We start from the raw sequence: 13,364 nt of genomic DNA, 5'->3' as shown, positions 1-13,364 counted from the left end.
ATCTCTATTTATTTCCTCTCTGATATTTATTTATTTCCTTCCTTCTGCTGGCTTTGGGTTTTGTTTGTCCTTCTTCTTCTAGTTCTTTTAGGTGGTAGGTTAGGTTATTTGAGATTTTTCTTGTTTCTTGAGGAATGTCTGTATCGCTATAAACTTCCCTCTTAGAAATGCTTTTGCTACAACCCATAGATTTTGTAAAGTTGTATTTTCATTGTCACTTGTCTTGAGGTATTTTCTGATTTCCTCCTTGGTTTCATCGTTTACCCACTGGTTTTTTTACTTCCATGTTGCTTAGTATCCATGTGATGGGTTTTTTTCTTATTTTTCTTTCTGTGGCTGATTTCTACAGTTTCATACCATTGTGGTTAGAAAAGATGCTTGAAATAATTTCTATCCTCCTAAATTTGTTGAGGCTTGTTTGGTGACCTAGTATGTCATCTATTGCAGAGAATGTTCCATGGGCACTTGAAAAGAATGTGTATTCTGGGTTTTATCAATGTAGTGTTCTATAGATATCAATTAAGTCCAACTGGTCTATTGCATCACTTAGGATCTCTGTTCCCTTATTGACTTTCTGTCTGGAAATCTGTCCATTGATCTCAGTGGGGTGTTAAAGTCTCCTAGTATTATTGTATTCCTGTCAGTTTCTCTCTTCATGTCTGTTAGTATTTGTTTTATATAGTGTATTTAGGTGCTCCTATACTGAGTACATATATGTTAATGAGAGTAATATCCTCTTCTTGTATTGATCCTTTTATCATGATATAATGTCCTTCTTTGTCTTTCTTTATGAACTTTGTTTTAAAGTCTATTTTGTCTTTAGAAAATGGACTTGAGGACATGGGATGGGAGGGCAAACCTGGGGTGAAGTGAGAATAGCATCGACATACATACACTACTGAATGTAAAATAGTTGGCTGGTGGGAAGCAGCAGCATAGCACAAGGAGATGAGCTCGGTGTTATGCGATGATCTAGAGGGGTGGGTTAGGGAGGATGGGAGGGAGGTTCATGAGGGAGGGGATATGGGGACATGTGTATGCATATGGCTGATTTGCTTTGTTGTGCAACAAAAACTAACACAGTATTGTGAAGCAATTATACTCCAACAAAGATTTATTAAAAAAGAAAAAAAAAGTCTATTGTGTCTGATATGAGTATTGCTACACCCACTTTCTTGTTATTTCCATCTGCATAAAATATCATTTTCCATCCCCTCACTTTCAATCTTTATGTGTTCTTTGCTCTAACGTGAGTCTCTTGTAGGCAGCATATTGTAGGTTCTTGTGTTTTTATCCAATCTGCCATTCAGTGTCTTTTTTTTTTTTTTTGCGGTACGCAGGCCTCTCACTGTTGTGGCCTCTCCTGTTGTGGAGCATGGGCTCCGGATGCGCAGGCTCAGCAGCCATGGCCCATAGGCCCAGCCACTCCGCGGCATGCAGGATCTTCCCGGACTGGCGAACGAACCCGTGTCCCCTGCATCAGCAGGCGGACTCTCAACCACTGTGCCACCAGGGAAGCCCCCATTCAGTGTCTTTTGATTGGAGTATTTAGTCCATTGATATTTAAAGTGATTATTAATAGGTATGTACTTATTGCCATTTTAAAGCTTGTTTCCCAGTTGATTCTGTAGTTCTTCTTTGTTCATTTCTTCCTTTTGTTTTCCGTTTTGTGGTTTGATGATTGTGTATTATGTTGGAGTTCCTTTCTTTTTGGTTTTTGTGAATCTACGTATGTTTTTGATTTGTGTGATAAACTTGCTGGGTAGAGTATCCTAGGTTGTAGGTTTTTCCCTTTCGGGACTTTGAATATATCATGCCACTCCCTTGTGGACTGCAGTTTCTGCAGAGAAATTAGCTGATAGCCTTATGGAGGTTCCCTTGTAACTGACTCTTTGACTCTTTGTTTTTCTCTTGCTGTCTTTAGAATCCTCTCCTTAACTTTTCCCATGTTAATTATATGTCTTGGTGTGGGTGTTTGGGTTCATCTTGTTTGGGACCCTCTGTGTTTCCTGTACCTGGATATCTGTTTCCTTCTCTATGTTTGAGAATTTCTCAGCCTCTTCAGCAAGTGGTGTTGGAAAAGCTGGACAGCTACATGTAAATTAATGAAATTAGAACACTACCTCACACCATATTCAAAAATAAACCCATAAAGACCTAAATGTAAGACATGACACCATAAAACTTCTAGAACAGTACACAGGCAAAACATTCTCAAACATAAATTGTACTAATGTTTTCTTAGATCAGTCTCCCAAGGCAAAAGAAATAAAAGCAAAAATAAACAAATGGGACCTAATCAAACTTAAAAGCTTTTGCATAGCAAAGGAAACCATAAACAAGATGAAAAGACAACCTAGGGAATCAGAGGAAATATTTGCAATTGATGTGACCAACAAGGGTTAATATCCAAAATATACAAATAGCTCATAAAATTCAGTATCAGAAAAACAAACTCAAAAAATGGGCAGAAGACCTAAACAGACATGTCTCCAAAGTAGACGTACAGATGGCCAATGGGCACATGAAAAGATGCTCAATATTGCTAAGTATTAGAGAAATGCAAATCAAAATCACAACGAGGTACCGGTCAAAATGGCTACTATCAAAAAGTCTACAAGTAATAAATACTGGAGAGGAGGTGGAGAAAAGAGAACACTTGTACATTGTTGGTGGGACTGTAAATTGGTGCAACCATTATGGAAAACACTATTACATGATCCAGCAATTCCGCTCCTGGGTATATATCCAGAAAAAAATGAAAACACTACTTTGAAAAGATACATGCACCCTAATGTTCACAGCAGCACTATTTACAATAGTCAAGACATGGAAAAAACACAAGTGCCCATCAACAGATGACTGGTTTAAGAAGATGTGATGTATATGTATATATTATATATATATGTATACATACATACATATATACACATACACGATGGAATATTACTCAGCCATAAAAAAGAATGAAATATTGCCATTTGCAGCAACATGGATTGATCCAGAGAATATCATACTAAGTAAGTCAGAAAGAGAAAAACAAATATTATATGCTATCACTATATGTGGAATATAAAAAATAATATAAATGAATCCATATACAAATCAGAAACAGACTCACAGACATAGAAAACAAACTTCTGGTTACCAAATAGAAATGGGAGGGAAGGGAGGAATAAACTAGGAGTATGGGATTAACATACACACACTACTATACATAAAATAGATAAGCAACAAGGATTTACTTTATAGCACAGGGAACTATATTCAATATCTTGTAATAACCTATAATGGAAAATAATCTGAAAAATATATATATAATTGAATCACTTTGCTATATATGTAAAACTAATACAATATTGTAAATCAACTATATTTCAATTAAAAAAAGAAACCTAGTTCAGACTAGGCACTAGAGAGAAAAGAAACCTTGAAACACTTAAGGAGTTTATACATGCCAAGGTTAAGAGTGGGAAAGATGGCACTTCCCTGGTGGTGCAGTGGTTAAGAATCCTCCTGCCAATGCAGGGGCCATGGGTTTGAGCCCTGGTCCAGGAAGATCCCACATGCCACAGAGCAACTAAGCCCGTGTGCCACAACTACGGAGCCTGTGCTCTAGAGTCTGCGAGCCACAGCTACTGAGCCCACGTGCCACGATTACTGAAGCCTGCATGCCTAGAGCTCATGCTCTGCAACAAGAGAAGCCACTGCAATGAGAAGCCCATGCACCGCAACGAAGAGTAGTCCCCACTTGCCACAACTAGAGAAAGCCCAAGCGCAACAATGTAGACCTGACACAGCCAAAAAAAGAGAGTGGAAAAGATATACAAGAAAATAATCACCACATGATAATCAACCAACAAAAGGATAACTTTGAAGGAAAGCGTCTAACCCCCAGGAACAGATCAAGTCAATTTTACAGCAATCTGTACTTTCCTAGGTTAACTTCTAGCTCAGTTTGTGATTATTTAATTATCCTCTCTCCTACTAGACTGTAAGCTCTATGGGAATAGCATCTATGTCTAGTTTTGATTATCATTCTTTTCCAGAGACCGTTAGTACAGTGCTTGGCACATAGTAGGTGCTCAATAAATGTTAGATGAATGTTATAAGGCAGAAAAAATGGAAAGCAAAATATAATTAATTTAGGGTCAACTGACAGAAACATCAGGTAGCCCCAAAAAGTGTTTGGTGACAAAGAGAAACAAATCTCAGTAAATGGAACAATTTGCTCCACAATAGTTCACAAACATAAAATCTATACATAAACTATTAAGAGATGATTGATAATTAGACAAATCTCATGAGGAAACACATAAAAAACATATTTAAGTAGCTTAATTTCATTTATAAGAGAGGCTGACATAACACCATTTTTTGGTTGTTTTTATTTTTACCTTAACAAAACAAAGCTTTTTTTTTCAATCATATAATATTCGTTCTTGAAACAGGGGAGAGGTTCTGCTCCATATAATCCTTACTCAAGGACCAGGGTTCATCACCTAGAACGTCAGAATCATAGTGGCAGGAGGAAGATGGAAAAAGAGAATCATGAACCTGTTCTAAAGCCCTTCTACCCACATGTCACTTCTGATTACGTTTCATTGGTTAAAGAAACTCATGTGATCATCTAACTGCAAAGGGTCAGAGAAGTGTATTCCTGCTGATTAGCCAAAAGGAGAACTGGAAATAATTAATGAGCAGCGATCATAACATCATTTTTAATGTTACTTTTACTTTTTACCCTACAGTTTCTTCTAAGCAAAGAATTACTGAAAGAAATATTGCTCAAATCTCAATTCTAACATATAAAGAAAAAATATGCTTAAAAGATTTTTTGCATATGAACTATCCTTATATAATCTTTTTTTGTTGTTATTTCTGTCCCATTCATTCAAACAGAGAAAGAGAAAATATTAACTCATGGAATCTAGTTTGCTAACACTCCAAGCATCCATCTTAATCACTTTCTCAAATCATTAATTGGGGCTCCAGGTTAATATGCTAGAAAATGGGCAGGTTCAAAGGGACAACCAGCAGAGAAAAGGAAGAAGAGGTGGTTCTGAGAGCTAATCCTAAAAAAGTCTGAAGTTTCTTGTAAAAGGAATCCATTCACATTTGCCACTCATTGCCAATATTTCTTTTGGAAGTTTTTTTTATTCCTTTTAGCACTGCACTCAATATTTACTTTAACCTGATTATTTGAGGATGCAAGTTTTGTCTGATTGTGCCCAAGGCCACACTATTAGTTTTGGTTGGCTCATCACCACTCCATTCATTTAACATGTGGCATGAACACCATTATATACAAAGCATAATAGGGATATAAAGATGACAGTATCTTAACTTTATCTTATACTACTCCAGACCAGAAACATGGGGAAAGCTTCCTAAAGAAATGGCTTTTAGCCATATTCAAAAAACAGACATGATCTGGACACATTAAGATTAGGAAAGGGCATCAATGAAGACTGTACATACAAACCAAGAAAACTTCTAGTATTAAGAATTCTAGAGCATTGGGCATGAAAAGAAGTATAGTGAGAGGTAATTCAAGAAAGGTAAGCTGAGGCAAGATTATTAAGGGTCTTAAAAATTATGCTACAGAGTAGGAAATTTATTCTGTGAAAACCACTCAAGGCTTTGAGTATGGAAGAGATGATGACTGTACCTTAGAAAGATAATTCTGCAAGAGTATGTAGCCTTAATTAAAAAGAACTGAAAATAAGTGATAAAATGTCTTATCACAAGGCTACTGTAATTATCCAGGGAAGAAGTAATGAAAGCCCAAATTAAACTGAAAAGAATTGGTAAGATTGGTCACTGCCTGAACTTGGAGGATAAGGAGAAGTAGAAAAGATGACTGTAAAGTTTTAAGTCTCCGTAACTGGGAAAATGGTAATGCTGCTAATAAAAATAGATAAAAAAGGAGGAGGAGCAGGTCCAGAAAGGAAGGTAAGTTTGGTCTTGAACATATTTATTCTTGTTGGCCAGATAGACCTAGTATATGTTTGGTTTAGAGTTGGAAGTGTGAGTGTGAAGTAATTTTCTGGAATAGAATTAACTATTGATCAAAGATACAAATATTTTTATGAGTCTGTTGTCCAAAACAAAAAAAGCCACTGGCAGTAAATGAACATATTCAGCAATTATTTAAAAACAATTAAATTATATTACCTTTAGGAAGAAAAGTACTTTTACATTTGATTCTTTTATATAAGAAATAAAATATGTAAGTAAATATGAAAAAACCCTGTCATTCTCTTTTGTAAAAACAATGGACAAATGATCTCTCCTAAAAAGAACAGATACTATGAATTATATTAAGGATTAAATTTTAAGAAATTTACCAAAAAAACAAAAACAACAAAACACAAAAGGTTTCTAATCAAGTTCCCTCTTACTGAATTTGTGTTAGCTCCACAAAAAATATACATGTCTAAAATGCCTGATTACCTGCACATGTATGACTTAAGGTGACCAGAAACAAGAGAAGTTGACCTTACGATAACCAAGATTGCTACACACAAAAAAATGACAGCTCCTTACCTTTACTGATAGGTCACAATGCTTAAATACAGGTGACTTCTATTTACTCTATTGAAATATTTATACCCTTCAAAATCACTCCCTCTTTGTTTTTTGACCCACCTCCTAGAATAACAAAACTAAAAGCAAAAATAAACAAATGGGACCTAATGAAACTTAAAAGCTTTTGCACAGCAAAGAAAACCATAAACGAGACGAAAAGACAACCCTCAGAAGGGGAGAAAATATTTGCAAATGAAGCAACTGACAATGGATTAATCTCAAAAAATATACAAAGAGCTCATGCAGCTCAATATCAAAAAAACAATAAATGCTGGAGAAGGTGTGGAGAAAAGGGAACCCCTTGCACTGTTGGTGGGAATGTAAATTGATACAGCCACAATGGAGAACAGTATGAAGGTTCCTTAAAAAGCTAAAAATAGAGCTACCATATGATCCAGCAATCTCACTCCTGGACATATATCTGGAGAAAACTATAACTCGAAAAGACACATGCACCCCAATGTTCACTGCAGCATTATTTACAATAGCCAGGACATGGAAGCAACCTAAATGTCCATTGACAGACGAATGGATAAAGAAGATGCGGTATATATATACAATGGAATATACTCAGCCATAAAAAAGGAACGAAATTGAGTTATCTGCAGTGAGGTGGATGGACCTAGAGTCTGTCATACAGAGTGAAGTAAGTCAGAAAGAGAAAAACAAATACCATATATTAATGCATATATGTGGAATCTAGAAAAATGGTACATATTAACCTATTTGCAAGGCAGGAATAGACACACAGACGTACAGAATGGACGTGTGGACATGGGGGAGGGAGGAAGGGGTGGTGGGATGAATTGGGAGATTGGGATTGACATATATACACTACCATGTGTAAAACAGATAGCTAGTGGGAACCTGCTGTATAACACAGGGAGCTCAGCTTGGTGCTCTGTGGCGACCTAGATGGGTGGGAGGGAGGTCCAAGAGGAAGGGGATATATGTATACATACAGCTGACTCACTTCAAAGCAACTATACCCCAATAGTAAAAAACAACAACAACAACAAAACAAAATCACTTCCTCTTTACCCTGAGGAAAAAAATTTAAATGCAGCTGAAATAGGATCTCTGAATAAAACAGAGCAGTCACAGAAGTGCTGCTTGCTACTAAGTTTAAAAAAAAAAAAAGGAATGTAAATTATTAACAATGGTTAGTGATAACAAGGAAGCTTCCCAGGTTCTACCACAGGGAAATTATATTCCTGTTTCCACAGTTTTACTCCATAGTTACAACCTAAGTAGGCACCTAGGAGTCTTTTGTTCACATGATTTCACCGTTGCATTTTAATGGTAAAATGTCTGTATGTGTGTGTATGCGTGTGTGTATCCTGGGGCTAAAGGTCAGCAGGGAAACCCTAGTTTTAACCTCTTGGGTAACAGCTTCCCTGCATTGGCTCCTCAGACAAAACCATAAATTAATATGTGAACCTACGTGTTCTCCTATTTGGCAAAATTATTCAAACAACAACACAGCAGCAGAAGGGTAAGAAGAAAAATCTCAAAACTGAGACCTCAGTTAGTTTTTCTTTATTGGCATGCTTACAGAGAGACACTGAATCTTAAAAATGAACTTATGAAATTTACTAACCTTTTGTATGCTTATAATGTCTTGGGTGTTCCTTATTTTGTATTTTTAAAACACTAGGTGAAATGTCATGTGGCCTATCATCTTCAAAATCACCACATCCAAACCCATAGTTCACACGTTGACCAATTATGCTTACATTGGATGTTGTAATCCCTATAAAATAAATAAAATACATAAAAATATTTATTTGAATGATGTAATACCATAGGTACATATCTCTCCTCTAAATCTATCTTGGCTTCTAAACCTTTAAAAAGGTTCAATAACATAATAGTAAAAATTATAACATTACAGTAATTTTTTAAAGTTTTATCTTATTTAAAATTTTTATAATACTTTTTACCTTACTAGCAGATCAGAATATTTATTATAAGCCATACTATCACATTTTATAAAAGAGGCTTTAAAATTACAATGAAATACAAAATTCAATGTTTGAAAGAGATAATCAAATATATGTATTTTAAAAACATGACAGGCATTTAATGTTTAAATGACACTTTACAGCAAAACAGAATTTTTTTAAATCTAGAATTTTTAAACTGCTTCCTGAGAGAGGCCTATATTCTCCATTTCTCTCTTTTCTCCCACTCTCATGGTCTGGATTGTGAGGCAAAAAACTATATAGGAAAGGAGCTCAGAATCTGGAATTATGCTTCCTGGCTTTAAATCATAGCACTGCCACTTAAATTGCTGACAGAAGCTGGTCAAGACACTTAAGCTTATTTGTAAAATGGGGATAATAGTAGTAGCTCTTCCAGAACCTCTGTGAGGATTGAATGAAGAAAATGTAAAGGGGTTATTAGTACAGGGACTAGTGTACCATAAATATACAAATGTTATATTCCTAGTTAAAAACAAATCAAACCCTAATGTAGGCCTCCTTTTAATAAATATCTAAAATTTTAATCTACATTTGAATGTTTAAACTGAACACCCTATACTAATACTTTGCAGCTGTTAAAACCACAAAACTACTAAATGGAAAATCCTAGGCAATATATATTTAAGTCACCATCCATTTTTATGTATAGCTGCCATGTAAACCATTAAGTAATAACAATAAAATATAATTTGTTTTTAATACTGTTGAGGGTATTTTAATAAAAACAGGACAGCAGGGAGAGGAGGTGGCTGGTGGCCGCTGGGCTAGAGAGTACTGCAGAGTATAGGGCACTAAGTCAGATTCATTGAGAAAGATTTAAAAAATATCTGCTATTAAATGATAGAGACCTTCTGGGTGTAACATGGATATCTTTCTAAATTCTTCTTAATTTTGATAGTTAATTCATAAAGTAAGCCTCATAAAGATATTGGCTTTGGATGGAAATGCTTTCTACTAATAGTTGATACTAACGTAAAGCTACAGGAAAAAAGTTTGCTAAAACAACATTCAGGAAATTCAGCACAATGTGCTATAGTAGGTAGTAGTGGAATCTATGTGGAAATCTGGAAATGCTGATGTGAAGACAGAATGAATTTATAATTTTTACGTAATTATGTTTAGGTAGTCCTTATTCTGAGCATTACCATTTTTATGTTTCACCAATTAAACAATAAACTTGTAGAAATCACTTGCTTACTGAAAACAAAACAAACCCTATCCCAAAGAAACAAAAAATGTAAACCCAAATTTATAAAATCCTAAACCATTAGCAACTTAACATTTTGGAAGCATATTAAATTTAACCAAGAATATCTTACAGTAAATACAATAATAGTGTTTCTAAAACTTGATCCTAGAAATACCTAACTTATTTGTTAAAAATGCAGATTTCTAACTCTGAAGATTGATTCAGTAGGTATAAGGTGAGGCCCCAAAACCTGTATGTTATATGCATTCCTAGTGATTCCTAGGATTAGGCAAGTTTGAGAAACACTGACTATTAAACAAGTTTGGGAAACATTGAACATCGCATACAGAAGCGTGTATTACTGTAAGACCTATCACTCCACTAAAATTTAAATGACTCACAAGGTCATACAACTAGGGTCAGAGGGAAACTCAAATCTCGGTTTTCTAAATCTACCCTTCTCTAATTCCAAGAATATTCTTCCAAAAGAGGGTTCCATTTTTATAAACTAGATATAACCTGGCAACAAAGTGTCTCTTCAAACTTATATAATTATTTGTAAAGTAATAAATAATTTATTAGGATAATCAGCCTTAAAAAAGAATTAAAGAATAAGTTTATGTATTATATTTCTTTGGGTCTTCCCTTTTAGGAGAACAAATACTTACCAAGTGCCCACTATGTACTAGGTGCTTTATATATGTTATATACTTAGATCTTCACTACCCTTCTCAAGGTTTACATCATCAGATGAGGGAACTAGTTTCAAAGCAATTAACTTTCACAGAGCAAGAATATGATTATTAAAATATCAAACTGGGATTCCAGCTAGAGTCTTTCAGACTCCAAAGCACATATACATTGCCTTCCTGTGCCTAGTAGAATAACTATCTCTTAGTCTAACACACAAGCTTTGTGGAAGCCAGTATACCAGACACACATAGCTGAGTTGGGCTTTTATAATTATGACAGGCACTTGTTGGCAATCAGGGGTAAATAATCTCTGGGGATCAAGAATCTGAGAGTCCAAAAAAGTAAAACACTTTTTACTTATATAGTGCAATACCACTATAAAAATGTCAGTGCAAAATGTAATGATATTACAAAAGAGGTAATATCAATTTTATTTGTGAATTGGGAAGGCCTCCCAGAGAAAGCAACTGAGTTGTTTTCACAGCTGAATGGGGTGTGGTGTGGATTTGAGTTCATCCAGAAGAAACAGTACGTGCAACTGCAAAGAGATAGAAATGGTACTGAAGGTGGTTTGATTTAAATGGATCACAACATACAAAGCAGGAAATGAAAATGAAGCTGGAGATGTCTGCACGGCTCTGATCAAAGAAGAATGCTCTGAATAAATTTAGGCTAGGCAATATAGTCAGTTTTGCATTATGGGAAAGGGATTGTAAGTGGACGAGACTGAAGCTGGAGAGAAATGTTAGGCGGCTAAGTAAAAAATGAGTAAGAGTGATAGTGGGAATTACAAAGAGATGAAATTAAGATATATTTAGGAGGAAGAAATTTAAAATCTTAGCAAACAGTTAGATACACACACAGCTTTCTAAGAAAGTAATTATAAGGTAAACTTTAAGGTTGTTAGGACTTTCACACTGAGATCATGCGAAAATAAGTATCATATCCCAACTTGCTACAATTAATTCATAATTCAATAGTTTTACAAATCATAAAGAAGAACATACAGTTCCCATCCTAAATTGATCAGAATTCAAATATTTTTCTAATTTATTACTAATACCTGAATCTATTTTCTAAGAACTGCTGTTATAAATTAGTGATTTCCAGGTTAGTTTACAAAATGCTTAACACAAGATATTTACACTAGCTAAATATTATTTTTAAAAGAAATTGTCTTTTGTGGCCCCCGGTGGTTTCTAAACTATTCTGCACCTAGAGAGTTCTCAAAAACTTTGATGGCCAGGTCACATTCTGTATCAATTAAATCAAAATGTCCTGGTGTAGGAGCCAGACCGGGTAACTTATGGGTTTAAAGGGGTATCAATTATTCAGGTAAGTATTTTTTCTTCCAAGAATAGTAAGTATTCTTGCCAAAATGGCCTTTTAAGGAGTTAAGAAGATGGTTAGTCTTAATTAGTAATTACAAAAATTCTAAATCTAAAATACATTTGCCATCATTTTTTAATCATTTAAAAATCATACTTTCTATAAAACATATTTATAAAACAGTCATAGAATACCTGCACTGGGGCTTTGTTCAGCTACCTGAGAGTTCTTATTCTTTGCAGAAGAAAGTTTTGTTAGACAAGGTTTTGATCCAAATGTTGGAAATATGTCTGACCTACAATGAAACAAAGTAATTTCAATAAACATTGAAGATCTAGAGCTATTCAGCATTCTTATATCAAACATTCTCTATACTTTTATTAACTCACTAAACTTTGATAGTGAGGCAGCAACAAGTATGATAAACTATGGCTAAGAATATTTCTTATTGGTATTCCTATTTCACCTTTTGAACTTCCAACCTTTTCAACATATGGTCAATCCTTAATTATTCATGAGAGGATTACCAAAGGAAATGAAGACACTACAATTTGTGCTGTTTAATCTTCCTTTGGGTAAGGGGAAAAAAAAAAAAACCTGACCCAAAGACCGTCCATTCCAGAACTAAGCCAAATGATTCTAATCATATAGTATATTATCTACCTTCATATATAATATAAAAATAGGGACTTAATAATATTATAAGAGATCAGCAACAAGTGAGTTTTAGCAAATGCCGCTTTCTTCATGGACTATTTTTTGCTATACTTTCTTGACTTTATAAAGGCCTACAGGCCTTATTTCACAAAGAAAGTAAACTGAAGAATATTAAGTCTGTACATAAAGGGAACTGTTTAAAATCAGTAAGAGCTAAAATGCCAATAAGTCAGTGATGGATATTATCAAGAAGAGATTTTACAAAGGAGTACAATTCTTAGTAGTTGGGTAGGCATATTTGTTAATTGACCTAGTGAGAAATCAATGTTAAATATTTTAAAAGAGTAATTTCTCTAGACTAGATGACTGTCAATTTACATTTATATTGAGTGTATTTGACTTAGATGAAAGAAAATACTTCAGTCTCTAGAAAAGTGGTTCTCAATAATTTTTCCTTCCCAACCCACGTAAGGATGAAAGCCCTGCAGAAGTAGTAGTGACTTTCTTTGGACATGATTCTTAAGGCAGGATGTAAGCTGGTTGAGAATAATTGCTCTTAAACTAATAAAATAAAATGTGGAAATAGTAAATTCATTAAAGATAATTCAGTCCATAAATGAGGGTATACTGAACTCCTTTCTCACGGAGTTTAATATCTGAAGAGAATAACTCTATGAAACAATATTGCGAATAGTGAATTCTAAATGTTATATCAACAATATAAAATGAACTTTTCTTCCCAATTGCGTTCCAGATTACTTACAGAACCTTGAAACTGTAAGAGTATGTAACATAGAATTTCACATTCATGTAAGATAAAGGAAAAACTTTACGTCTAAGAGATAAATGTATATATTTTAAATGTGTGGTAACTTAATGTAAACATAATTACTTCATCAGCCCACATAGCCATTCCAAAT

At 34.5% G+C, this 13,364-nt stretch overlaps 1 protein-coding gene across 2 annotated transcripts in view; it reads right to left on the bottom strand.

Moving 5' to 3' along the window:
- TOGARAM1 (TOG array regulator of axonemal microtubules 1) overlaps positions 1-13,364 on the bottom strand; it is an 81,648-nt gene that overhangs the window by 35,892 nt on the left and 32,392 nt on the right. For both annotated transcript variants that reach the window (XM_027111132.1, XM_027111133.1), the window contains exons 7-8: positions 11,982-12,082; positions 8,192-8,344 (exon numbers count right to left, since the gene is read on the bottom strand). In XM_027111132.1, the coding sequence (XP_026966933.1) occupies positions 8,192-8,344; positions 11,982-12,082 (254 nt within the window). The remainder of the gene's footprint in view (positions 1-8,191; positions 8,345-11,981; positions 12,083-13,364) is intronic.

Source organism: Aethalodelphis obliquidens, unplaced genomic scaffold (genome assembly GCF_003676395.1).
Source record: "Aethalodelphis obliquidens isolate GAN/ISIS:26980383/991018 unplaced genomic scaffold, ASM367639v1 scaffold10, whole genome shotgun sequence".
Lineage (NCBI taxonomy): Eukaryota > Metazoa > Chordata > Mammalia > Artiodactyla > Delphinidae > Aethalodelphis > Aethalodelphis obliquidens.
Note: the sequence above shows the minus strand (reverse complement) of the source record. Positions and strands in the feature narration are given on the sequence as shown.